We start from the raw sequence: 24,284 nt of genomic DNA, 5'->3' as shown, positions 1-24,284 counted from the left end.
TCAGTTTTTTTCCCCTTCTCCCCTTCTTAAGGGTGATGCGGTGGGCACGTATCAGCTGGTGGAGCTCCGGGTGCTGAGCAATTGGGGTCACCCCGAATACACCTGCATCTACCGCTTCCGTGTGCACGGGGAGCCAGCCCACTGACCCCCAACTCCTACACGGGACAAGGACGCAGGAGAGGGGTTCGTCTGGTTTGCCGCTTCGCACGCAGAAATCCTGGGATGTGCCAGCAGCCACCCTGGGAAGCTGCCCCCCTCTGGGGAGGAGAAGAGCTGGTCTATGAGGGATGAAGCTTAACACTCTTCCATGGACCAGGGTGGTGAGCATCCCACGTGGGTCCTAGCGCAGCCTGGCTTGTTTTCAGCGTCCATCGGACATTTTAACTTTTTTAAGCTAATTTTTTTTTTTTTTCTTAAATCGGGTCTGCGCAGCCCCTCGTCCCCACTGCCCTGCTCCTCTCTGATGGTGCACCTCGTGTTGCTGGGGCTTGGGAAGGGGCTATGTAATTTTGCGATGTGCTTCATGCGGGCTTGGGCGAGACGTGGCATATGGGACCACGGTGACCGGCTCGGTGTTGCCGGAGTAGGTGGAAGCCACAGGTTGTGGCCACCGAGTTTTTTCCCCTCTGCCACGGGATCATTTCTCCTGCCTTGGTGTTGGTTTAGGTCAGGATCTTCAGATCTCTGAAGCTGGGCTGGTAGAGGGGAAATAAGACAGTATTAATGAAGTATTCATGTAAAACTAACGGTTTGGGGCAGCAGGAGGGGAGAAATTTGGCACATGTTGGTGGCGGGGGCCGCCTTGGTGCTGCTGTCCGTCTGTTTGAGCCCTCCTGCTGCCGGTGACTGCCTTGGGTCTTGGCAATACCTTTGCCCCCCACCCTGGCTGGCTGGCTCCCCAGTGGTAAGCTTGATGATGCTATTGAAAACTCCTATCACCTGCTTCCCCTTTTGGGGTTTGTTCTGTGTTTTGTTGTTTTTGTTATTTTTTTAAGGGGGGGTGGGGAGGGGGTGTTATTTTCCGGTTGGGGTATTGGGGTGATGGTTTTGTTTTGGTTTTTTGTAGTTACAAAAAGACTTTCCATGCAATTTTTACTTAACAGGAGAAAGCTATGTGGTGCCACTCAAGCGAGTGGCTTAGACACAGAAAGGGCTAGAGCTTTGTGTTCAGTAGGACAGCGTGTGCAGTAGGACAAGCTAGAGTATGATGAGCAGAGCTGCTTAAAATAAGCAGCACTGGTGGCTTGGTAGCGGGATCTGGGAGACAAGGTCCTCTGTGGACTGCTGCTCGGTGGGGTGCCGGGGGCACTCCTTGCTCCGGAGATTTTCTCCGAGACTGCAACACGTGGCTCGGGGCTCTCCCCCCTGGCTGAATCTGTATGCAGGTGACTGCTGGCAGCGAGCAGGACCTGCTGCCCCCCTGCTCTGCATGTCTCTTGGCTGTCTCTTAGGTGGCAGGTGGGGTGGAGAGGAGATGGCTTTCCCCAGGGGTTGCCGGTGCTTTCCCTTGGGAGCAGCGGGGCCTCCCTGCGCCTGCGGCAGCACTGTCACCTCCTGCTCCCTGGTGGCAGATGGCTGGCAGGGCATGGCCTCCTTTCTCTTGGAAGGGCTCCCTTGCCCTCCTGCCTTCTCCTCGCTGGCATTGCTCTCCTCCCCCAGGCCTGGCTGCAGGGGACCAGGCTGGAGCAGCAATGGGGAGTCCTACCTGCATGGGGCACTTAAATCATGTCTGTACCCATCGTGTGATGGGGGAAGAAGGGGACTGCAGCAAGGATGTACAGGGACCTTCCCCAGGCTGAGGAGTGCCAGGGGCATCTGGACACTGCACCTCTTGGCTGCCTCCACGATTAGTTTGGCTTGTGCTCTTGGACGGCTTCTGTAAGCTCCACATTTGCCTTGCATTTAGTTGAAAGAAAAGCTAAAGGGCTCATGTATTTCAGACCCTGTCTGGTGCTGGCATCGTCTTTCCCCAGAACCACGAATTGCTTCCTGCTCTAGTCTATGCTTGAAGTGCTGTAGGGTGAGGGGTGTAGAGGAAAGGAAGGGGCTGAAGAAGTGTGCCCTGATCTGCTTTGGGCAGAGGTGCTGAGCCTTCCTTCATGCTGGATGAGGAGGATGGTAGCACAGCCTTTTTGGAGAGGTCTTCTCACTCCAAGCAGGGGTGCAAGCCCAAAGGGTGCAGCCCCATCTCCAGCAGGTTCAAATTACCCTCTGGATCCCACTGCAGAGCTGAGAGGCCCCACTGCTGGGAGCAAGCAGACCTGGGGCCAGATCCAGTGACTATAAATTCTCTCCTATATTGAACACAGTCTTAATTCTTGGCATCCCCAGCCAAAGTTATTTTAAACTTGCCTACAGCTGCCCTCTTGCCTTGCAGTCATGTCTGTGTACACAGAGCTGTGCTTTTATGAATGTCTAGACCTGCAGAGCAGAGCAGCGCCTGTGCTTAAGTGAATAATAAAGACAGAGCAGAGATGAAGCTCTCCCCCTTCCTCAGAGGTTCTCTGGTTGCTGGAACAAGTGCAATGACCATGACAGGGTTGGAAAACCCCTTTCCTTACTTTGCTGCTGGCTTCCTGGCCTGTGGATTGAGCTGTAGCAGATGATCTCTTGCTACATGGGGCATGCTGGTGAGAGGTGGGAAAGGGGAACAGAGTTGGAGCAGGGTCCTTCTGTGTGAGTGTTAACCACTAGCTGTGGGGCTGGCAGCTTTGGGATTTAGAAGGTGAGCTTGTCTTGCCCTTTGGAAATTAAAAGTCTGCTGTTGTGGAATCAAACAACCCCCCTGGAGACAAAAGCAAGGGGGGCACCCTGGAGTTTTATGCTCTTTTGTAGAGGATAGCGCAGGTTTTGGAGGCTTCACCATGCTGCATAAGGATTCCCAGGAAGGCAGGCTGAGGTTGTATGTGGTTATTTCACCCCTCAGATTTCAGCAGTGGTGCTGAGCTGCATCCCAAGCACTTCCTGCAAGTGCCCAGGCAGCTGCTTCAGGCCAGCAGCATTTCTGTAGCACCTTCCTGAGCTGCGAAGGGAAAAGAGGGCACATAAAGCTGCTGCTTCAGCGCCGTGCATCTCTGCTGAGGGTTATTTAATCCTCCTGCTGATGCAGAAGATGAGCCTGGCGAGGTGGAAGAAATGCAAAACAACTGTCAGAGCAGATATCCCTTATTTCCTCCTTTTTTTTTTTTTTTTTTTTTTTTTCCTTTCCCCCTCTCCCCCCCCCAATCTGTTCTCCTTCCTTTATGCTTTGCCCTTCACATGGGTTTGGAATTAACCCTGCAAAAACAGATGGTTACAGGCAGGAGATAAGTCTGTATTTGATGCTGTAGCCTGTTGCAAATGCTGCACTGTTTTGTTCATTTAATTTTTTTAATAAACAGATTGTAATTTATGCCTATGCAAGGAAAAAAAAAAAAGACCAAGACAAATAAATGATATCAAAACTGCTGTGAGCTTTTTGAGTGTTTTGCAGGTCAGTTTGTTGGTGGGAATGATGCACAAGTAGAGTTATTCTTGTTGATGCTGCTCTTTGTATTCTCATGGCAAATTCTTATTTTCCAGCCTGACATTCTAACTCTGGGTCACCAGTTTTCACCGTATCATCAAGCAGGCTCTGGAACACAGAAGCAGCTTGGAGTGATGATGAAAACAAGCCCTACTCTTAAAAACTTGTTGGGACTCTTAACATAAAAATACTGCATTTTTGAAATAACTTTGTGCAGTCTAGGTCTGTGATAGACCATGGCTGTCTGCTCATCCATCCTGCAGTGACCATGAAGCTGTCCCTGGGCATCAGTCTGTCCCCTGCCTTATGGCTGTGAGCAGAGCCCAGCTTGGCCCTGAGGAGTGATTAATTAAGGGTAGCTGTATGTTGCTGTCTTTTCCTTAACATGGGCTGTAAATTACTCAGCAGGCAGCTAAAAACAAGTAGAAAGGAAATGTCCTCACCAGAAGGAAGTTAACCTAGAGCATAAAAAGGGCTGTAAAAGGGGAAATTGGACTGGCTTAAGTATGAGGAGGGCCACACTGGTGTCTGCTTAAGGAGGATGGGCTGGAGGGTGGCTGGTGTGGAGGAGTGCCCATGCAGCTCCTTGCAGATTACTCCAGGGAAAGGCTGGTTCTCCGATGGCCTTGGACCAGCCATCTCTAGATAGAGAGGGGCTGTACAGGCCCTTTGCTCCAGCTCTCAGCCCAATGCTTAACTGGCTGTGCAGGGCAGAAAAAACCTTGGTGAACCTCTGAGATCATCTCAGCAAAAGGCCCCTTCCAAGCCCTGCAGAGTCCAAGTGCATCTCAGGAATAGGTGAGATGCAAATGGCTGCAAGAATGTGGGGAAGTACAAGCTTCTGCAGGCTGTGCAGAAGTGCTGTGCTAAAACTGCATCCTCCAGCAAAGTGTGTCTGACAGAGGTTGGACTCAAATTATTTGCTCTAGCAGCTCTTCACACATGCATTTCATGCAGCACAGTTCACACGATGTGAGTATTCTCATTTCACCACCACTCTTGCCACTGAGAAGCATTAAATCTTGGGCAGAGTAAAAGCTGTCAGGGCAGTGCAGAGAGGCTCAGCAGCTCTCCTCTGCCCTCCCCCTGCCATCACTATGAACACAGCCACCTCTCACAGCCAGCAAAAGAGCACCATGTCAGGTGTTAAAGCAGCAACTTCAGTTTTTCCAGAGGGAAAAAAAAAACAAAACCAAGAAGCCATACTTTTAACTTGGAACAAACTTTTTTAAAATTTATTTTATAGATCACACCAGCCTGAGTGATCTTTGAATGCTGGTCACAAAAGAGAGATCACACCACCTCCTTTGCACAAACTGAAGTAAACCCTCTTCCAGTCTCAGCAGTCTCCTTCATTTGGAGCACAAGGAATGGAGAAAGAGAAAACCGCCTGGAGTTCCCTGCTCCTCTCGGAAGCAGAGAGCAGTGAAATCAGATGCAGTTTGATGCTGCTTCAGGGCCAGAAGACAACCAACTCAGGCCCTCATGCCCTGTTTAGCCACACTTCACACCCCCTCACAATGCGGGTGCTATTAGTGTTGTAGCCGCCTATAGTTCCTCCCTCGCCAGGAGAGTGCTGGTATTTAGGCACATAGCTTGGAAAGGACTGTCTGACCTCCTTGCTTCCACCCACCTTCAGGCCACTGCAGTCTCTAAGGCAAAGTACCCTCATCTCCAAACCCCATTTCCTCACCTCTCCCACGCCACTTGATGCTCTTGGAGTGCTGGTGCTGGCATCGGGAGCTGTGCTCTCCTCCCCTGAGCCCACTGTCAGTCAGTCAGCGTGGAAAGCCTCTCTCAAGTCACAAGGTGAGCTGGAATTAACTCCCCACACAGGGGCCATGGAGCCAGAAACAACCCCCTAAGAAGAGACAGAAACTTTTCGGTCTCCCTCTAACTAAAAATCAAAAGTCCTTCAATTGGAGGAGGAAGCCCTCAAGAAACTGAGGCTGATCGCACCTGCTGGGGAAAGTCACAACTTGCTGAGGATGCCACCTCCTCCCATGAAATGCTCCTACTGCTACCCACGAGCTGGCAGAGGATAATTCCCCTTCTCGTGGGAGCCAAGTGAAGAGGCAGAGTTAGAAAAGAGCTCAATAGAAGCGGGGAACTGATCACTTCCACAACCCAGGGTTGAGAAACATGATAACAATCAAGTTAATTTATAGACCATCCTGGCAGGGTCTTCCCAAGGAAGCCAGAATTTGTCATTAAAAAATATAAAAATACAATCTTAAAAAAAAGAATTACCATGTGCTTCCAAACCTGAAAGCACTTCTGTAGTTTGGTACCAATTCATCATTGCCCTCTTCGGCCAAGAGGGGAGAAGACAAATCCTACCTCTGCCAAGGCAAAGTTTGGCTCGTGAATTCCAGAGAAACTTTTTTGGAAATCACGGAGTAAAACAAAATCAAGGGGAGGCAATGTTTGCCCAAAGTTGTCTCTGTCCATCGAGGTGAGAAGGCTTTCTCTGGCTCGAGGGATGGACCTGCACTATATTCTAATACTGTCAGTTGAGCTGCAGCAGCCTGGAGGGGCAGGTTCAATTTGCTCCAATGTGCACTGCACAAACGGGGAAAAGCAGCATGATGGGAAGGGGAACAGGATGGGCAAGTGACTGCCCATTTAATTCTGTCTCTGATTAAAATCTTAAGTGCCATCAACATATTTGACAAGGATATTTAGTATAGGATCCCTCAGATTAGCATCGAGAATTGTTTTCCATTTTGTTTCCATCTTAGATCTCCAATTAATGAACTTCCTTGCCATCTCTGTCCAACTTCAGTCACCACAACATTAAATGAAACCCACTTAGACATAGTTTAAGACGGAGGGAAACCAGAAACATATTTGACACGGGGCCAAAATGGTGAGGAAACAATGCCCTATGGAGCCATCCTAAGCAACGTGTTTTTAACCTTCGCAACTCTGAAGTTTCAGGCGTTTGATAAACCCCTGGACTTGAGACAGCAAACAGGAGGAGAGCAGCAAGTCCTGTGGACAGAATGGGGTGAGGGAGGAGGGAGGCAGCTAACTGGCTCTTCGCAGTTCTATCCAGACTCTCATCTTCATGCACACAAAATATAATAAAAACTAATAAGAATAAAAACTAAGCCCATGATGTACAAAAATGTGTCGACAGGGGGAGGAGGAAGGTGTCAGTTACTCAGTTCTGTGTGTCTTATCACCTTCATTAGCTTATAAATTATGCTCCTCTCCATTGCTTCCTTCAGGGAGGAGGGATGATTCTTCTGCAGCCAATCAGCTGGGATGGGTTTTGGTTTAAGCTGCTCTGGATCTTTTGGATAAGAAATGAAGGGAAGGAATTCCTCAGACGGAGGTGGAGTAAGAAATTCAGCAGCCACTGGCAGGAGTCACACAGGCTCCCTGAGACTTCACTTTATGGCGCTGACCCCCACGTCGCCGGCCTCCTCCTCCAACTTTTGACTGAAAAACAAGAAGTTACACGTTAGTGTGCAGCAATCTCTGAATCAGAGCATCAGCATGGTAGGAGTTCAGATGGACCACACATGCACACACATGCCCTGGGAGTGCTGTTGTGACTGATCAGCTTCCTGCCACTGCAGGAAGGAGATAAGGCATGAAGGAAGGAGGAGGAGAGACAGATACACCAGCCCTTCAAGCTGAGATGGACCTGATTTCCCAGTTTTCTGAATGCTTCACTCCCAGGAGAATCAGCAGGTGCCATGGGGAACCAAGGCCTCAGACTCCCTTGGTTTTGTACAGAATGGAAGAAGAGTCCCCCACCCCCCTTCCAGGGGTTTCTGGCTAACCTCACCCTGTTCCCAACCTCAGGCAGCAAGCCCACCATTCTCTTTTTAAGCAGCCAAATACCTTATTGCCCTCACGGACATGGGGCTCTTCATCCAGCGCAGGCTGAGAGAAAGCAGCAAGGAGAAAGAGGCAAAGGTAAGCAAGAAGAAAAGCAACACAGGCTCACAGGGAGGAGGGATAAGAGGAAGAGCAAGCTGGGAGCACTATTTACAACCACAGTGACACTACAAGGAGGTGGGGGATCAGTAAGAAGCCACAGGCATATGCCAGCCTGTCTCAAGAGGGCAAGATCTGAGACAACTAACTAAGATAGCTCAAATTAGGAGGGGAAACACTGACCAGGTCTCTTGACAAAGTCAGTTCCTGAGCCTTTCACTTTGCTAGATAAGAAAACTAAAAGAAGACACTCATGCAAAAAAGGTGATAAATAGTCCCCAAAGCCTGCAATTAGAATTGAGTTTCCATTCCTTTTGGACAAAGAAGGTTAGTTATCTGTCTCAGACAAGATGCACAGACAAGTTCTAACCAACAAAACCTGGATAAAACTCTCAAAAGAGATAAGCTTTTCCTCTTCCTTCAACATTTCCATCTTCCCTCCTTGACAGGGCAGATGACCTGTGTTTGCTACTACTAATTAGGTTGTAATTTCTCTAGTGGAGGGATGTTTTACCTCTCACTCAGACAGCAGAGACACATTTTGTGACTGGCTGTTAAATGCTTCACTAGTTCAGCTGCCGGGTGTATGAAGATGCATCTTCACTGTGAGCAGTGAATAAACAAGTAGTGAAGAGGTTGCCAAGGCAGGTTGTGCAGCCTTGCTCCTTGGAGCTTTTAAAGACATGACCGTATAAAACCCTGAGCAACCTGGTCTGACCTCACAGCTAATCCTACTTGGAACAGGACGTTGCATTAGGCACTTGCTGAAGTCTAATATGAATTGTTCCAGGACCACAAGCTGCTAGCTGATGAAACATCAGCCATGAGGAGTCATCCAGTCATCAGAGAATCCCAATTTCTGCTGCAGGACTGCGTACATTTCTATATTTCTGTTGCATATTGAGTCTGAAGGTGAGTTCAAGGATGTGGGGGAATAATGCTTGTGTTTTAGCATGCCCTTCCTCCAATAGGTGAGACCAGGATGCAAACAGCTAGGACAGACATGGTATTTTCCTCACTTACCAATGGTTGCAGGGCAGTAGGAGTCAGCGGCACTGCTGCTGTTGAGGGGGCCTCATCCCCAGCTGGTGGGCCTCCAGCTGCCATCCCAGCTTGGGGAACACCATCCTCTCGTTTTGTAATGGCTCCCTTCTTGGTTGACTGCATCTTGATCTGCTGTGGCTTGGAGTTCATCGGAGAGTTATTGGTGGTCTGGAGTAACTGCACATTACAAAGGAAGAGGCCAAAATCAGCATTAAAAAGGTCAATATGGAAAGGTTCAATGTTGCTTTTTAACAAAACCTGTTGGGAGAATTGATACCAATAGCCATTGAGAGAACTATAGAGCAGCAGCTGTTCAAACAAATCTGGGCTCCTGAGCTGTACTCAAGAACCTTTACAGCGTGGAAAGGGCCACTCAGCTGGGGTGACACTCAGCCCTCTGCAATATGACTCAAAGGTACCAGCTACAAGATGTCAGGAAGAGACGAAGCCGTGAGAACCAGAGGAATCTAGCTCACCCCCCCACAGTCCCAATCCCCCATTCATACCAGCTAAAACCCACCAGATGACAAAGCACACTGTTCATCTGCAACCCACATCAACGCTGATGTTTGTGATCGAAGGACGGCCTCTTCCCTCAATTTCCCAGAGCTATTGGGATTCTCCTGCTGGCTTCTCAGTGCCAAAAGCAGCCAATGGGGGAAAAAAAAAAAAGAAAAAAAAAAAAAGTCTGACTCTTCAGCCTTTACCTTAGTGATGGTGCCCACAGCTTTGGTGCGGCCTTCACGGAAGACCAGACGCTGGTCTATATGCAAATATTCCGGGGTTTTGATGAAGCGGAAGTGCACTGTGGCTTTGTCCCCTGTCCGTAGGCAGTCCTTGTCCATGCTGAGAATCGTGGCTGTCTGACGGATGCTGCCACAATGCACTGTGAATGTAATGCACAAAGGCTTTCAGCAGCCAGTGCCGTTGGTGGAATAAGCTTCAGCCAGACATCTAAGGCAGCTCTTGCTACCCTACAGCTAACAGCACCGAGTTTGGAATGTAAAAATATACCGTGCACAAAAGACTACATGGGTCACGTGGCTGCCTTTGTTCAGTCCTCAAAAAGAGAACACAGATGAGCTAAAACAGATGGCTTGGAACAGAGGCTATACTGAAGCATCCTCAACAGAATCCTATATGCCAAGCAGCCAGGCAGGACCTATAGAGGGCAGGACCTAAAGCAAGTCTCTCAGTCAGTATTTGAAGCTGAAGGATCTTTGCACCTCAGAGATGTGGCTCAGGCAGCCTCCAAGTACACTTGTAGTCACACACCTCCTTTTACCTACAGCCTTTGCCACTCTCTCTCTAATACATTGCTGAGAAAAGTCAGACCAGGAACTGTTGCTTATATTCAGGGTGACAGAGCCATTGGGAGAAAAATAATCTCAGGCTAGAGCCGATACAAACTGTTACCACTGGGAAGCAAAGATGGGACAACACTGACACATACCCATGGCCTGATATCGTGGGCTGATGGTGGTGGGGTGATGGAGCACCAGAATCTCTGCCTCAAATTCCCACGATGCTTGTGGATTCAGGCGGGGTGACACCATTACCATGCCTTTCCGGATGGAAGAACGCTTGATCTGAAAAGCAAAAAACCTTAATGTCATTCTCCAGGGAAGAAATTTGCTTCTGTGGCTGACTGCATCCAGAAGGATCCTAAAGGATGTCACAGATGCTAACTCGTGCTCACCAAAAGACAAAGGCTGAGCTGTTTAACAGTATGTACCACTGTTATGCAAAGGTTGCAAAAATTGAGTTCAGGTGAAGTTTCTAATGAAGTTTTAATTAGAGTACTGGGAATGCTGAACACTGACACAGGAGTTTTGACTTGCTTATCGTTTAAAAGCAAAACACAGACCATGGTTGCACAGTACCCAAGCAGATGACCTCTCCAAATGCACGATGTCTGTTAACACAAAATAGTAAGACTGAGCATCTGAAGTTTGGTGTAGCTTAAACTATATCCCCTAAAAATCAGTGCAGCTTCTATTGACTGAAACATTTCACCAGAGGAATCACAGCAAGTTTTGCTAATTCTTAAGCCCCAAATCATGCAGCTGGTGCTACAGGTTGAGAGAAAGAGTGTAAATGCCCTGCCTAGGCCACTAATGCAGTTGCAGCACAACAGGAGACATTGCTTGCAATGCCCCTGCTTTGTCACACGTCCAACACTATTCCTCACTACTTTGGGTCCCACTGCTATTACCTGGCAGCTGTCAGGTGGAGCAACCAAGGCACAGGGCCCACAGAGGTTCTACAGGATTTTAATGGGCTGTGAAATGAGGCAGCTGAGGCTCACAGAAGCAGTCTGATTGCAGCTGAACTCCACGAGCACTCTAAAATGAGCAAGGTGGTTCCTGTTCTGGGTGTCTGGAGCAGATCACCTCACCTTTTTCAAAGCAAAGGAAGCAGTCTGGCCTCCCCGCACTTCTTTGACCGGCATTCTCTTGCGGTGGATGGACTTGACAGCAATAGGTAGGAAGTTGCCAAGGGGATCTGGCCCCAGCAGCAGGGTGTCATTTAGCTTGATGAGGCCTCTCAGTGTCGTCCCAGACACAACTGTTCCTACACCCTATGCCAAAAAAGAAAAAAACACAACAGTAATTAGGGTTACTTCACCGTACCAGGAGAAAGAGATCTAGAGCTTCCCTCTCTGGGGATGATGCCTTCTTCTCCTATCTGAAAGAGGGAGCAGAAAATTCTTCCCAATACCAGGCCCCTTACCGGGACAGAGTAAGTATCATCTATCTGGAATTCTGCTGGCTCTTCTTCCCTGTAACTGGTCCGTGGAGACAAGAGATTAAGAAACATCTTCAGCAAATCTAGGTTCTCCCCGGTGACATTTGAAATCTGGAAAATCGGGCACATCCTGTATAGGAAAATCGATGAAAATGGAGTTAGTTCACCTCCCTGCCTGGAATTCCATGTGTAGGGACACATCCAAAATCTTGAGACTGAATTTAATACACACTGCTAGGAAGGGAGAGCCTGGCAGGCAGTGATATGCACAACACCCCATGTTTAAAAACCTGCGACATCGCCTCTGCCTTTTAATGACATTCAGGAATAGGTGTAAGGTTCCATGACTGAAGGAAGCCGAATACCCTGCCTTCTTCTGCAGACTGCCCAGAAGCAGCCTCTCATTTCTGCCTCAGAGAAGGGAACACAAGCAGGTCAAGCTCAGAACACATTCTTATGGAATCAACACGCCACATGGCAGATGCAAACTTCACACATCTAGACAAGGGGACCCTCTTTCTGAATCTTCTCACCCGGTCTCCAAGTAGGATTGAAAGAGAAACGACTCTCCTCTACTCCCGTTACCTCTCTGAGCTGAAGTTGGAGGCTGTTACAATGACATCATCCTTGCTCTGAACCAGCACGGGAATCTTCCTGCACCCTGGGGACTTCAGCAGTCGCTGTAACAGCTTCAGGGTTTCTTAAAGGGTGAAATGAATATTGTTAGGGCAGCAACTCCCATCTTTACAAATCGCTTTCGTGGGGTCTCTCCCCGAAGGGAGACTGGTGCTTTTGTCACAAACAGACAGGAGAAGAGGGCTAAAGGTGCATGAGACTGAGTTTGCTGCAGCCCAGGTGGAACTGAGGAGCCATTCCAGCTTCCATTTCATGCCAGCTAGCCTGCTGCCAAGCAACACCATACATGAACAGACATAAATATTTGCACCTGCACGTGCAGTGCTGTGAAGTAGACGTTTTATAGCTTTCTATTACGTAGCTTTAAGCAGTTGCAAGGTATTTCCTCTTCCTGTAATAGTTTTCATATGGAACTCGATAAAACCAGCAGCACTCAGAATTTGAATCATTTGAGAACATGTTAATTAGAAATCAATTTTGACCAAACCAATCTCAACACAACATCCCTGGCAATTGCCCTGCCCTAGAAGGTTAGAAAAGCATGAAAGAGGTAAAGATCACTATTACCAACTAGCACAGTATAAAAGGGACAGATGCAGAAATAAATACTTTGGGACAAACCTGATGGGTCCCACCTTTGATCTTTTGCCTCTTTAATTTCTTTTCTAAGCCTCATCTATCTGTGCAACAGCATTACCTGATACCCTAGCATCAGCCTCCTGCAAAGTGCATTACAACAGAAGAGGAAAAAGCCCAACAGGCTAGTAAGGGCTGAAAAGAGCAAATTAATATTCTATAACTGTCATCCAATTAGATGCTTTTTGTGAACAAATGACTGCCTATGGGAAAGTAATGTTTTGGATACAGAAACACAAATATCTAATCATGCCATCTGTTTTTCACACATACACTTGAGCCAGGTCTTGTGTCTATTTAATTTAAACACACATGACACAGGAGTCGCTTCTTTCAAGAGCAACTCTGCTCTACTCACCAAATTTTCTCATTCCTTCCCAGTTATTATCTTATGTTTATCTTACATTTATTTGCCAACTACCTATTACAGAGACATTTAGATTATCTTCTGATCACATGCACCTGTTTACCTGAAACATATTTAGCTTTTTTACAATAACGAACTAACCACAGACAGTACTTGGAGTGTTCCCTTTCCTAATCCCTATGACTGATTATCAAAACAACTATTGCTCAGATTAACCACAGCACGTTCCTGAAGGTATGAGAAATGCATCGAGAGAATTTTAGAGGTGAGACTTGGTCACAACCTGAAAAAATGCCACACAAAGGTTAACAGGACACTGCTGGAGTCAGAGGTGCTGCTTTAACTACTGCTGAGCAAGAATTTCATTATTCCCTGCTGCCCACTGCCATACCCACTTATGTCTAGTCCAGCCCTGCTACCACAGCACATATATGAACCTGCTTTGGACCATGATTTATTAAGTGTTTGTTGACTGGGTGTTCAGACAGAGGAAGGAGCTGCTGTAGTTATGCCAGGGTATCTGAGAAGTGCCCAAGTGGGCAGGATGTATAACAAGCAGCAGTCCCATCACCTAACACCTGCTGGACATCAAGTTTGATCACAGCTTAAGATCACACTCAAACTGTGGGCAAGGAGGAAAGCAGATTTCAAGAGCACTTCCAGACATTTCCTCCATGTTTAAATACCCAGAGAGAAGGAAAAGCCACAACCTCAATTGTATGCTTCTCCCCTTAGAGCTAAATTAATCAAAATCCTGTATCAAACACTTTCGGCTTGCCCAGATGAGTCCCCCAAGTCAGGTAATTTTGAAATGGTGATTATGAGTGAAGTGCTTGCAAAATGGATAGATTTCTGGAAATTGTTAAAGATACAGTCAAATGCAGATAAAGCAGCTTTCCTCCAGCTGTAATTCCTCAACTCAAGCATAGAACAGCACAGACAGAAGTAAGAAGCAGCCCTGAAGAAAGCTTGTAAGGACTCACCTTGTAGGATGTTGGCAGGGCACATGTCAATCTTGGTCACGACAACAAAGACAGGAACGTTAAGTGCAAGAGCCAGGCCCAAGTGCTCCTTGGTCATTCCAACAATCCCAGCATTACTGCCAACCTACACCAAGGATACAAGAAATGGTGATGTACAGTTGTCCTGCACTGAGGTAGGTTATAGAGAAGGTCTTGTGTCAGACATGCAGTATACTGTGCTTAGGTTGTAGATGTATCATTGGGACTGCATGAACAGACTCAGCTCATTTCAAGTAGTCTTGGACATTGGCTAAGGACTCATTTCTCCTCCATTTTAACAAGGTTTTGTGAAGTCTAAAAATCTTCCAGTTTTCAAGAACCATATGTCTTGGGCTTGCCTGGGACTAACAGTCCTGAGGCACTTGCCTCAGAGTCCTGACAAAATACCCACAGTGGCTGCCACTCTCCACCTCTAACAGATGCTGCCTCCCTTCACAACCCCACAGCAGGAGTACAATAGGAAAGAAGCTGAGGCTGTTAAATGTTTGAACAGCCCCATTCTTGCTGGTACCATACATCTTTCTTGCTACCTACCATAAGCATGCAGAAGTCAGGTAGATGGCCGGTCATGCCGAAGACGGTAGTTTTCAGGTACTTTTCGTGACCAGCTAGGTCAATGAAAGTAATGACCTTGGTGGATTTCTCACAGATCTTTGTCCATTCCAAGCTGCCACCATGGCTGTCAGGCTTGTTCACCACGTTGCCCTCGCTGTCAAAGCCAAGAATGTCATTGCCCACACTGCTGGTGCGGCCTGACTCAATCTCATGTTTATGGCGGAAAAGCTTTTGCCGAGCAAAGCCTCGGCCATTGTCGAGTTCACCATGTGTCAAGACACCCAGCAGAGTGCTCTTTCCTGCGTCCACATTGCCAACCACTGCTACCCTGGAGGGGAAAGAAAGCAGGAACCTGTTAAAATCTGGTATCTGAAGAAACAAAAAATTAGGAAAAACTTAACACCACTGCTCCTGCAAATAATGAGCTTTTTCGTCCCTAACCTCGAAAGAGGGACTGAAAAAATATCAGACCTTCACAAGCAGAGAAAAGGTTCTTTCAGAATCATTAGGGAACAGGGGAGATCCTAGACTCTGGGAACTGGGATATGGAAGATAGTGAAAACGTGTCACTGGTGTCCAGGCCACAGTCAGATGAATTTCATGTGTCTTGATGCCATACTGAGTATCTCTTTTCAAAGCTCCATTCTCTGCAAACCAACACTCACACTGTGTCAATTCAAAAAAAAGATTAAATCCCAACTTTGATTAAAATAGCACTGCCTCTTTTGTATTTCTCCTGTTGCAACAGCACCAGGTGCTAAAGAGAGCACAGAAATTTAAATTTCTATTACCAGAAAAGATGAAACAACAGTGAAATATTTTAAGAGAAAACCTGCTCCAACAGCTATCTCGTTCCTTGTCTCTGACAAAGGTGGCAGTTGGCAAATGCTGGAAATCCATTCCATCCAGGTCTGAGCAGACTCTCAAGTTGCACTAGAACTATTGTAGCTATTGTATGTCCATTAAAAGGTGACTTGGATCATCACAGTCTTTGAATAGAATTGAATCCTTAGTCAAAAGTATTGCATTCCAGCAGCACGTATATATGCATACACATATAGATATAATATGAATGTGTGACTCCCTGCTGGGATTCCAGCCCACAAAAGATCCCCAAACTGCAAAGCTGTCACCCAGAGAGCAACAGCCCTCAGGTAAAGGCAGGCAAATCTCCACAAACAGTTTGTTCACAATAGAGATGGCAACAACAACAAAAAGGTGATTTCATTAGCAAGGAGTGGTCAAACTCAATTGCTTTTGTTGGGTAGCTACAACACCCAGACCTGAATCAGTGCTGCTGGCTCATCATCAGGGACTGCTCACACGGTAAAAATGCAGCTGGGGTGCTGTCTAACCCTGTCTCCACCCAGCTCCTCACCTGACCTCCAGGAAGTCGTTGTCACCAACACGTTTCCGAACGAGGTAGTCGCGCACCTTGCCCCCTGCCTCCTGGTGCTCCCGCAGGAGAATCACATCTGCCTCGATCTGCTCTGCCATGCTCTTCAACGTGGCATAGGATGCTTCCATGTCTGCCTCGCTCAGACCATATTCAGTCCCATCTAGTTATGAGGTTGAGGAGACACAGGACAGTCAGTGAGAACCACCTTGCAACGACCAGCAGCAATACTCCTGTTCTGCCTGGAACGTGGGACACTGATTGGGATTTATATGTGCACTGGAGGTGACAGCCATGTACACAGAATAAGCCCCCTTTGCCCAAAATGAAAAAAGATGGTCTTCACTCTAGAGTATTAAAAGATACTAGAAAAGCACCATCTTTCATCCAGAGGAGTTTTCTTCACAATTTCTACAAGCAAATACTTATGGACCAGTGAGAAAGACACATTCCTGTCTAATTCCCTTACTTCACTCGCTGAGTGTACCTTGTGTGTTATTTCCTTTCAGTCAGAAAAAAACACTTCCTCTTGTATTGCAATAAAGGGAAAATCATTAACAGAAGGGATGCTCTGACTGAAATATCACCACAATTAACCAGCGAGTCTGGGACCAATTTAAACAATCAGCTTATTTTGTAAAACCACATCCCAAGCACGCATTTTCTGCAAGTCTAGCCTGCGCAGCAATTTCTTTAGCCCCCACGTACTCCAGTTAAAACAATGTTTTTGGCATGTCTCACTGCCTTCGCCCTGGAACTTGAAAGAAATGCTGACAGCACATGAGGCCAGAAAAAAAAAAGGAAGGCATGGCAGGCTCCAACAGCCCACCCAAGCAAAGAGCTGACAGTCAGAGCAAGCCCATGGCAACTCTCTACATTGTTTAAAGACTACCACAGCTCTCAGCTGCCCTCCCAGCATAGGTGATGAGAAGCAGCACAAATTTAAGGCCAGAATCATCACTTGAGTAAGAAAAAACCACAACAAACAAAGGTGGAGAGACACACAGCACATGGATGACCCAAGCTATTGCTGTGTGTGCATTCACACGCATGGCTGACTCATCAGCTGGTGAGCAGTAACTGCAGTCTGCATGAACTAATCAGCATTTGAAGTAGTGCACAGCTCTACAACAAGTAGAGCTGCTGGGTGATATCTGACCTAGCTCATAAACTGGCTGAGAAGCTGCTGAGATGGGGGGGAGGGGAACAAAAAGCACCATGGCTGGACTCTTGGGTTGTAGAAGGGGAAGAAGAAGAAGGGGGGGATAGAAGGAGTGAGTAGGAGCCAAGGCAGAAAGGGAAGGGTCACTACTGATGCAGTAGTGAGCAACCTGGCAGCCTTCACTTGCTCTTGGTCATCTGAGGCAGATATCCTTGATGATCAAAATACTGGTTGTTGTTTCCAATTTACAGAAAATATCCCAGTCTTCCTTGACTGCAGGAATCCCAAACGAAGTCAGAAGTATTAGCTCATATTTTAAGAAACAAATGTCTACTTCTAAGTATGTCATTGTAACAACCACCAGTTAACACCCTCACAAGGCATTCTAGGAGAGAAAGCCTTTATCAGCCTAACTGGCTAGATCTCCCCTGCAGGTGTGGTTATCCCAAATATCAAGGATTCAGACTACATGTGGGAAGCTCGCTTGGACACAAGAGCGTTATCCCTGTGATACCGGCCACACAACAACTGATTATCTAATGCTGGCTTCTCTACATTGGCTGCTTTGCAAGATACTAAGAAAACCCAAAAAGCACACGGTTCTGAGGTAACACAACTTCCTCCTTCCATTATCTTGGCCAACTCTGGCACTATGAGGACATGGGGTTCGTATTCTTCCTCAAATGTAGTAACTAGTAAAATGTCTTCAGCCTTACGCTAGCCACAGACAACTTTTCTGTATTCAGGAAAGAAGTTTTGATTTCATAGCAAGGCCACACTCAGTATTATTTTACCAGCATGAGATGCAAATATTTGAATTGTAAAAATGAACAAAAAGGCAATCCATCTAAAGTGGTAAAGCCTAAAAGGCAAATGACTGCAGTCACACCCCAGTTTATGTGACAATAAAGGCCTCATGCTGAGAAAAGGAAAAACCTTTCTCTCCGCAGTACAGACACACACTATGAAAGTCAGCAGCACGTATTTTGGCTATCCAATATATTCCAGTGGGGTAAAAATTGTAGTATTTACAATGGAGTAGTGAACAAAGCAGAAAGAACAAGATCTCCACCAGACATTGAGGATGTCTGTACTAAAACTGTTAGAAGAATTTCAGATCCTTCATCTTTTCCTGGTGTGCCCAGATATTTTACACCTTATTTCCAAAAACAACTTGTATCATTTTACACAAAAAATATGTTTAGCTCCACTGTTTAAGACAACAGCTGGCAGGAGTAAAGTAAAAGAATCTGTCCCACATGTTCTGCTATACTTTATGCAGGTTTCCAAGTTATTCTGGAGAAGTAAGTACTATCTTCAGCAGCAGGCCAGTTAGATGAACTAGGTCTTTCTTAAAATTTTAATGTTGTTTTTTTTTCCTGAGGAAACTATACTCACCTGATCCTTGACCAATGACATAGATGGTCTCTCCGCATCCCTCATCAATCCTCTCTGACATCTGACGAAGCAAGCTGTCATACTGCTCTGAAGTTGGACTCACCATCACCAGCTGGAAAGAAGTTCAAATATCCATTTGAAGCTAGATGTCAAGCAAGCAACTTCAAAACCAGCTTCAGTCATAAGGACAATCACTCTGTGTGTTTTATAAAAAGAGAAAGGTTCTTTCTCGAGGACCACTTTCTGGTGCTTTGGGGTTTTGTGTTGTTTTGTTTTCTTTATACCCAGTTTTGCTGACAGCTGTTTTCTTGTGACACCACACAAGGTAATTTGTCTGAGCTCAGAGCTCATTTATGTCCGAAGATATACTTCAAAGAAAGAAAAAAGACCTACTTCATTTTGAAGTAACCAATGTTTAAAAGCCACATTTAAGTGGCTTCTGCTTCTGTGTAATACATGTTTTCATTCAAGGAAAACAGAAAGGGGAGGAGATATTTTCTCCAGAGAAATTCCTTAGCTGGGTACTCCACAAGTCACAGCTGCAGAGAGTGCTGCTGTTCCCTGCAAAGCATGAGGGGGCAGCCAGAGGAAGCCAGCCAGACCTCACTGCAGAGAAACACCTAGGCACCAAAACCCAGAGCATCTCACAAATCTTTCATGTACTTTATCTCCCCTTTTGTTTTCTGAGGAAGCCAAAGGGAAAGAGAAAACACAAATAAGCATTATTTTCAAAGTACTAACAAAACTCCAGGTACTTCACACTACAGTGCTGAGAGGCAGACACACAATGCAGTTTGGATAAGCTTACTTGATTGTTTCACCAGCAGAGAGCTGCAGTCTTCAAAGCCAGCAGCTGTGCTACCAAGAGGCTTTGACTGCAACTGTGGTTATCGCAGCAACCACAGCGTTACCCTTCCCTGCAGAGGCATCAAGAAAAAGTGGGCAGAAACACAGGAAAATGAGGACAAGACAGTGCTTCAGGAATGATTTTTCTTACAAGAGAATGGCATAGCATCATTTCTGGCAAAAACCTGTGTTACTCATATAGTGCAACGGAAGGCACTCACACAGGGTGGACACACTAGTAGTGAGGCAGAGGCAGACCAAGGAGACCTTCATCACCCATTCAGGACCCATGGGCTACCTGCTCTCTGGCTGCCCCCATGGTTACAAATCTGCTAGTGGCTTAAGCATCCTGGGACAGTGGCTCAAGAGCTGTAGCAACTGAGACATGCATTGCTGTTTAAAAGGCACTTTTAGTAAAGAGTTGTAAAGACTATAACCTGTTGATAGCCATTTTGCGTAGTCACGTCTGTCCCACACTAAAACACTCAATAAAATCCATACTTCACATTAGCTGCCCTCTCTTAAACATTCCAAAATCACACCCAGAGAGATGTGCTCCTCCCCACAATGCGCTACGACCAGTCTGACATCTGTGCTAGATTTGCCTAAAACAAACACATGCCATACAGCAGTTCACAATTATTACATCTTCAAGCCTGCCCAACACTCTCTACTAATACAGCCTGACTTGCTAGTACAGCTAACACAATATGCATTCAAGAAGGAACCACCTGTTACTACCTTTAATAGAAATGAGGAGTGTAAGGGAACCAAAACCTCCACAAATTTAAGCATGTTTCAGAACAACAGTGATACATGGAGATGGAAAGCTGAAGCACAGACAGCAAATCCTGGTTAGAAGGTTTAAGGTAGCCAACGAAGGCTTTCTTCAGATGTTCAGGGTCACACAAAGCACATATGTGTCTTCAAGGGCCAGACAGCTATGAGAAAGACAATCACCTTCATGTGCCTACTTATGATGCATGCCCTACCTAAGGCTTTGAACTACTTGTCACAGTCTGCAAAGGGTATCAAAGCACTCTGATCTGGCCACATACAGTCTCTCTACTTCTACTACACAGGATTGAGTTTTGCCTTTATTAGTTGTTCTTCAGGTTTTGTTTTCTTATTAAGGAAGACCACTGGATGTAAATGCATCGCGAGGGAAATCAGCAGCTGTTCATATGGAGGATCAGGAGAAGAACAGAAGGCTGTGTGTCGATGAGTAGGGATTGTTTTGCCCAGAGAGTACTTTCAGAAACTCCTGGAAGCCCAGCAGACAGGCTCACTGTTTTGGTTAGTGCACCAGCAGAGGTCAGAGACTCAGGAAGAGCTATTAAACAGGCTGTCATACACATAAAAATCGATAAAATAACAGGGGCCAGCCATGCAAAGGCACACTAACTTCAGTTTCTTCAAGTCTCATCACCATCTTCATTTTTCTATGAGTTCCAATGCTTCAGTGGAGTGAGTGTGCAAGGTATCAGGAGGACATTTCAGCCAAGCAGCTCGCTGTGGCCTTCCCTCTTGGTGCCAGGCAGGAGGGCAGGGGGCTCAAACAGCATGGTACCTGTGCGTGTTGAGGTTGCACAGATCAAAATGCTGCTCCCTCCTCCTGCTTCTTTCACTGCTGTGCAATGGTGATGTTAAAGGGTGCTCCAGTGGTAAACTGCTACCTCAGAACAGCAGGAGTCCTCCAAAGACTGCCCCGGGGCCAATGAAGCTTGCAGCTGATATGATTTAGCAGGATGTCAAGAGAAGGATGGGTAGAGCAAATAGCAGCCTTCATGAATCACACCTTCCAATGCCATTTAGTATTTTGAACATCTGCTTCAGACCGCCCCAGCCAGTCCTGCAATTTCATAAGTCTCTGCAAGACTTTACTTGCTGTTTTGAAGATCCTTTTCGCTAGAGTCCTGAACAGAGGGAGGGTGTTCTTTGCCATCTCCTTGATGGAAGAGAGGCCATCCATCTTGGCCACTTCCACTCTTTTTGCTTTTCCCACAAAGTCAATTTTTTTTCACTTCTGTTCTTTCCACTTTGCCAGGCACTGAGCAGTTAAGAGTAGGAGTCATGTAGGTCTAGCATTTCCTATAGGGCAAAAAAGTAGCAACAGTTATTGTTTTACTCTCATGACAGTAAAAGGAAATATATTTTACAATTCTGCAATCACATCTCTCAAGTCCCTTCCCAGTCTCTGGGGAGAGGTAGCTTTTCTCACCTTTCCTCTGACAGTTTTGGGATTAACATACACCAGAGGAGGGCAATAGCTACAGATGGCCAAGCTTAATCCAGGGGGGACAAGCTGGCCTGTGGCATTTTGCACTGCCAAAGAACAAGCAAGAGGCCATAGTTTTAATTAACAATTTCAAGACACCAGTGAGATCAGGCTAAGGCACTAGAGGCAGCCCTTTGAAAAGAAGCATGAGGGAAACTATAAAGACTAAGGGCAAACCAGACACTATGTGATACATGGAGCTGCTCCTTACTGGAATAACATAGTCTGACACTTTGCATGGGGAAGTCAGGGGAAAGACAACCCAATCTTATAATATTTCAGTCTCGTATCAACACTTCCTGTAATGTCATGTGTTATTTCCTGATCCTGTGGATAGTAGTTCAAGTGCAATTAAGGTTCTGTTGTCAATATAGACATAATATAAGTATCAGCTTCACTAATAGCCTGGTGTGATGGTCTGGACCTGAAAAATGATTACTACTGCTGTGTGTCAGTACTGAAGGGGAAATAAACACCCATTAAGATCAATGTGATAAGAAATTTGTGCAGATGAATGGAACTGTTTTCTTGATCACTTGGCAAGGTCACTCGATAACTGAATCCCAAAGTTGTCCCAAAGAACACACCTTAAAACGAAGACACTGAGGAATTGGGGGAGGACTGGGAGAAAAATGTGTAACATGGTGAGGGGGTGGGGATCAAAGGATCAAAGCAGCAACTGCTAGCAAACAAACTAACTACAGCAGGAATCACCTTATTAAACAGGAATTGGAGGGCAGCAATTCAACTGGCAAGACAGAAAAGACAGGGGACTGGAGGGGCAAGGGAGCAGGTTAGCTACTGTATTCTTACCAAATATGATTGTTGTTTTGAGCACAAAGCAGGAAACCAACTTGGAAAGATGGGGCAGAGCTCAGTCTTTGCTCTCATCCAATATGGGGATGAATGAAAAGGGAAAAGACAGCAGGTATATACCGCTGTATGGAAAAGTAAATTGTAGTAAATGTCAAAAAAAATGCTTACCTGTCCCTTCTATAGTGCCTGCAGATTTCTAGGAGTGGAAGACAGGCTTGTGACAGAAATGGGGGTTCCAGGAGAAAAGCATTCCTCTCTCTTCTTCATCAGCATTTTGGTAAGGTTCCTGGCTGTGAATAATCAGAGACACAACCCTCGGCGTCCTACTGCACTCTCTTCCACATCAGCCACGTCCAAGACAAAGCACTGATCGATACTGGCATCCTGTACTAAAATCTTGTCCAGCTCATTAAGGCATGAACAGGTGGCTCAATAAACACTGCAAGCTTGATTTCTTTACTTTCTTGTAAAACATCTTCTTAACATTTAATACAGTGTCAAACTGTAAAATATCCAGTCATCCCCTTGAAAACTAATATTTCTACATCCACACACCACAGCTCCTCTCCTTCCATTTCTCCACAGAGGGCAAGTACATCCAGGACTTTGGAACAACTCCAGTTGGAAGCATGAAGAGGAGGGATGGCAGAAAACCAGGAGGAAACACCAGCTAAGCTGACTTCTGGAACACATAATTACAAGTGGACCGAACCAAGTTTTCAGGAGACCGTAGAGAAGGAGATGGCATCACAATACATCAAACTTTTGGCAGCAAAAGGTACACAGTTAAAGAAACCAGCCAACTGGGACAAAATAGCAGGAGGCACAGAAAGCCAGCTAATACGGTCTGTGAGAGGCTCTGGTAGGCACATAATACTATGAAGTATCTTCCTGCAAAGTGGTAGTGAGAACAGATTCTTAAAGAAATAAGACCACCACATAGTTTTGTCACTTGAATCCCAGCAAGGAACCGCACATGACCAAACCTTTTCAGACTGTGGTAACCTGGTTTGCAAGCGCAAGGCATCCTTGTCCCTGAGGCCTTGAACTTAGAAGTTAGGAGCTCTGACCTGCTTTTAAGATTGTGAAGAAAGGCCCAGGAACGAGTACAACTGGCAGCAGAGATAACTGCAGAAAACCAGCGCAGAGGAAAAACATGAGCGAGGTGTTAGGGCAGCTGTCAGCCTCAAACCCTGAGCTCAATGAGAGGATGGACAGGAAGGACAACAAGCCTGCCAGCACCCTCCTGTCCCGGCCAGGGTACAGATCACAGAATGATCCGAACAGCATGGAAAGGACCTTAAAGATCATCTAGGTCCAACCTCCCTGCCATGGGCAGGGTCACCAGATCGCTCTCACCTCTTCGTAGCTCAACTTTACTGCGCTCCTCCCGGCTCTGCCCACCGGGCTCTCCGCTCCCGGATGGCTGGTGTTGGGGTGGGGAGAGAGGGAGCCCCCGGGACCCAAGTCCAGCCCGGAGAGAAGCCCCAGGGTGACCTCCCCCCCCGTACCCCGGCGGAGGCAGGCGGGCCCCAGGCCCCTCGCTCTCCCGAGGTGAAGGGGGCGGCAAGGAGAGGGGCCGACCCCACAGCCGCCCCGCTCCGCCACGGGCAAGCCGACCCGAGGGGAGAGGGCAGCGCGGATCCCGGCGGGGCGATGGCGCTCGCCGCCGCCCGCCCCTCCTCCAGGCCTACCTTACTGGTGAGGTCGATCTCGGGCTCGCCGTTGAGCGCTTCGCCGTCCTCGGCGTCAAAAGCGGAGCGGAGGGGACAGGCGGCCGCCGCTACACGAGGCCCCCCACCCGGAGATCCGGGCTCCGGGGCGAACATGCAGGCCGGTACCGGGGAGCCCCCCATCGGGGATCGACTCCGTTCCGCCGCCGCCATCTTCCCTGCCCCGGCCCTCCTCCCCCGCCCCCGCCCCG

At 47.0% G+C, this 24,284-nt stretch overlaps 2 protein-coding genes across 5 annotated transcripts in view; one reads left to right on the top strand and one right to left on the bottom strand.

Moving 5' to 3' along the window:
* Positions 1-3,447, top strand: part of SUN2 (Sad1 and UNC84 domain containing 2) — a 10,997-nt gene extending 7,550 nt beyond the window's left edge. For all 3 annotated transcript variants that reach the window (XM_071730949.1, XM_071730937.1, XM_071730942.1), the window contains exon 18: positions 32-3,447. In XM_071730949.1, the coding sequence (XP_071587050.1) occupies positions 32-145 (114 nt within the window). In that variant the 3' untranslated portion in view covers positions 146-3,447. The remainder of the gene's footprint in view (positions 1-31) is intronic.
* On the bottom strand, positions 3,212-24,284 carry GTPBP1 (GTP binding protein 1). 2 transcript variants are annotated; one of them, XM_071730922.1, is made up of 13 exons: positions 24,055-24,284; positions 18,421-18,532; positions 15,843-16,023; positions 14,444-14,792; positions 13,871-13,994; positions 11,834-11,948; positions 11,234-11,378; positions 10,899-11,081; positions 9,954-10,089; positions 9,208-9,386; positions 8,480-8,677; positions 7,361-7,402; positions 3,212-6,952 (listed from the first exon to the last, which is right to left on the bottom strand). In XM_071730922.1, exons 1-13 carry the CDS (start codon positions 24,244-24,246, stop codon positions 6,860-6,862), a joined length of 2,049 nt encoding a protein of 682 aa, XP_071587023.1. In that variant the 5' UTR covers positions 24,247-24,284; the 3' UTR covers positions 3,212-6,859. The 2 variants fall into 2 exon arrangements, with proteins under 2 accessions (XP_071587023.1, XP_071587031.1); XM_071730930.1 differs by lacking the exon at positions 7,361-7,402.

The sequence above is a fragment of the Heliangelus exortis genome, chromosome 1, assembly GCF_036169615.1.
Source record: "Heliangelus exortis chromosome 1, bHelExo1.hap1, whole genome shotgun sequence".
NCBI classification, from domain to species: Eukaryota; Metazoa; Chordata; class Aves; order Apodiformes; family Trochilidae; genus Heliangelus; species Heliangelus exortis.
The sequence above is the reverse complement of the archived record's forward strand: the minus strand, read 5'-3'. Positions and strand labels throughout refer to the sequence as shown.

What these genes read in the sequence shown, in the direction of transcription:
- GTPBP1 (XM_071730922.1), bottom strand. Translation starts at nt 24,246, where the DNA reads ATGGCGGCGGCGGAACGGAGTCGATCCCCGATGGGGGGCTCCCCGGTA. An exon ending in AGATCGACCTCACCAGTAAG is followed by an intron (nt 18,533 to 24,054) that starts GTAGGCCTGGAG and finishes ACTTCTTTCCAG; the next exon opens with CTGGTGATGGTGAGTCCAAC. An exon ending in CTGTGGGCACCATCACTAAG is followed by an intron (nt 8,678 to 9,207) that starts GTAAAGGCTGAA and finishes TGTAATGTGCAG; the next exon opens with TTACTCCAGACCACCAATAA.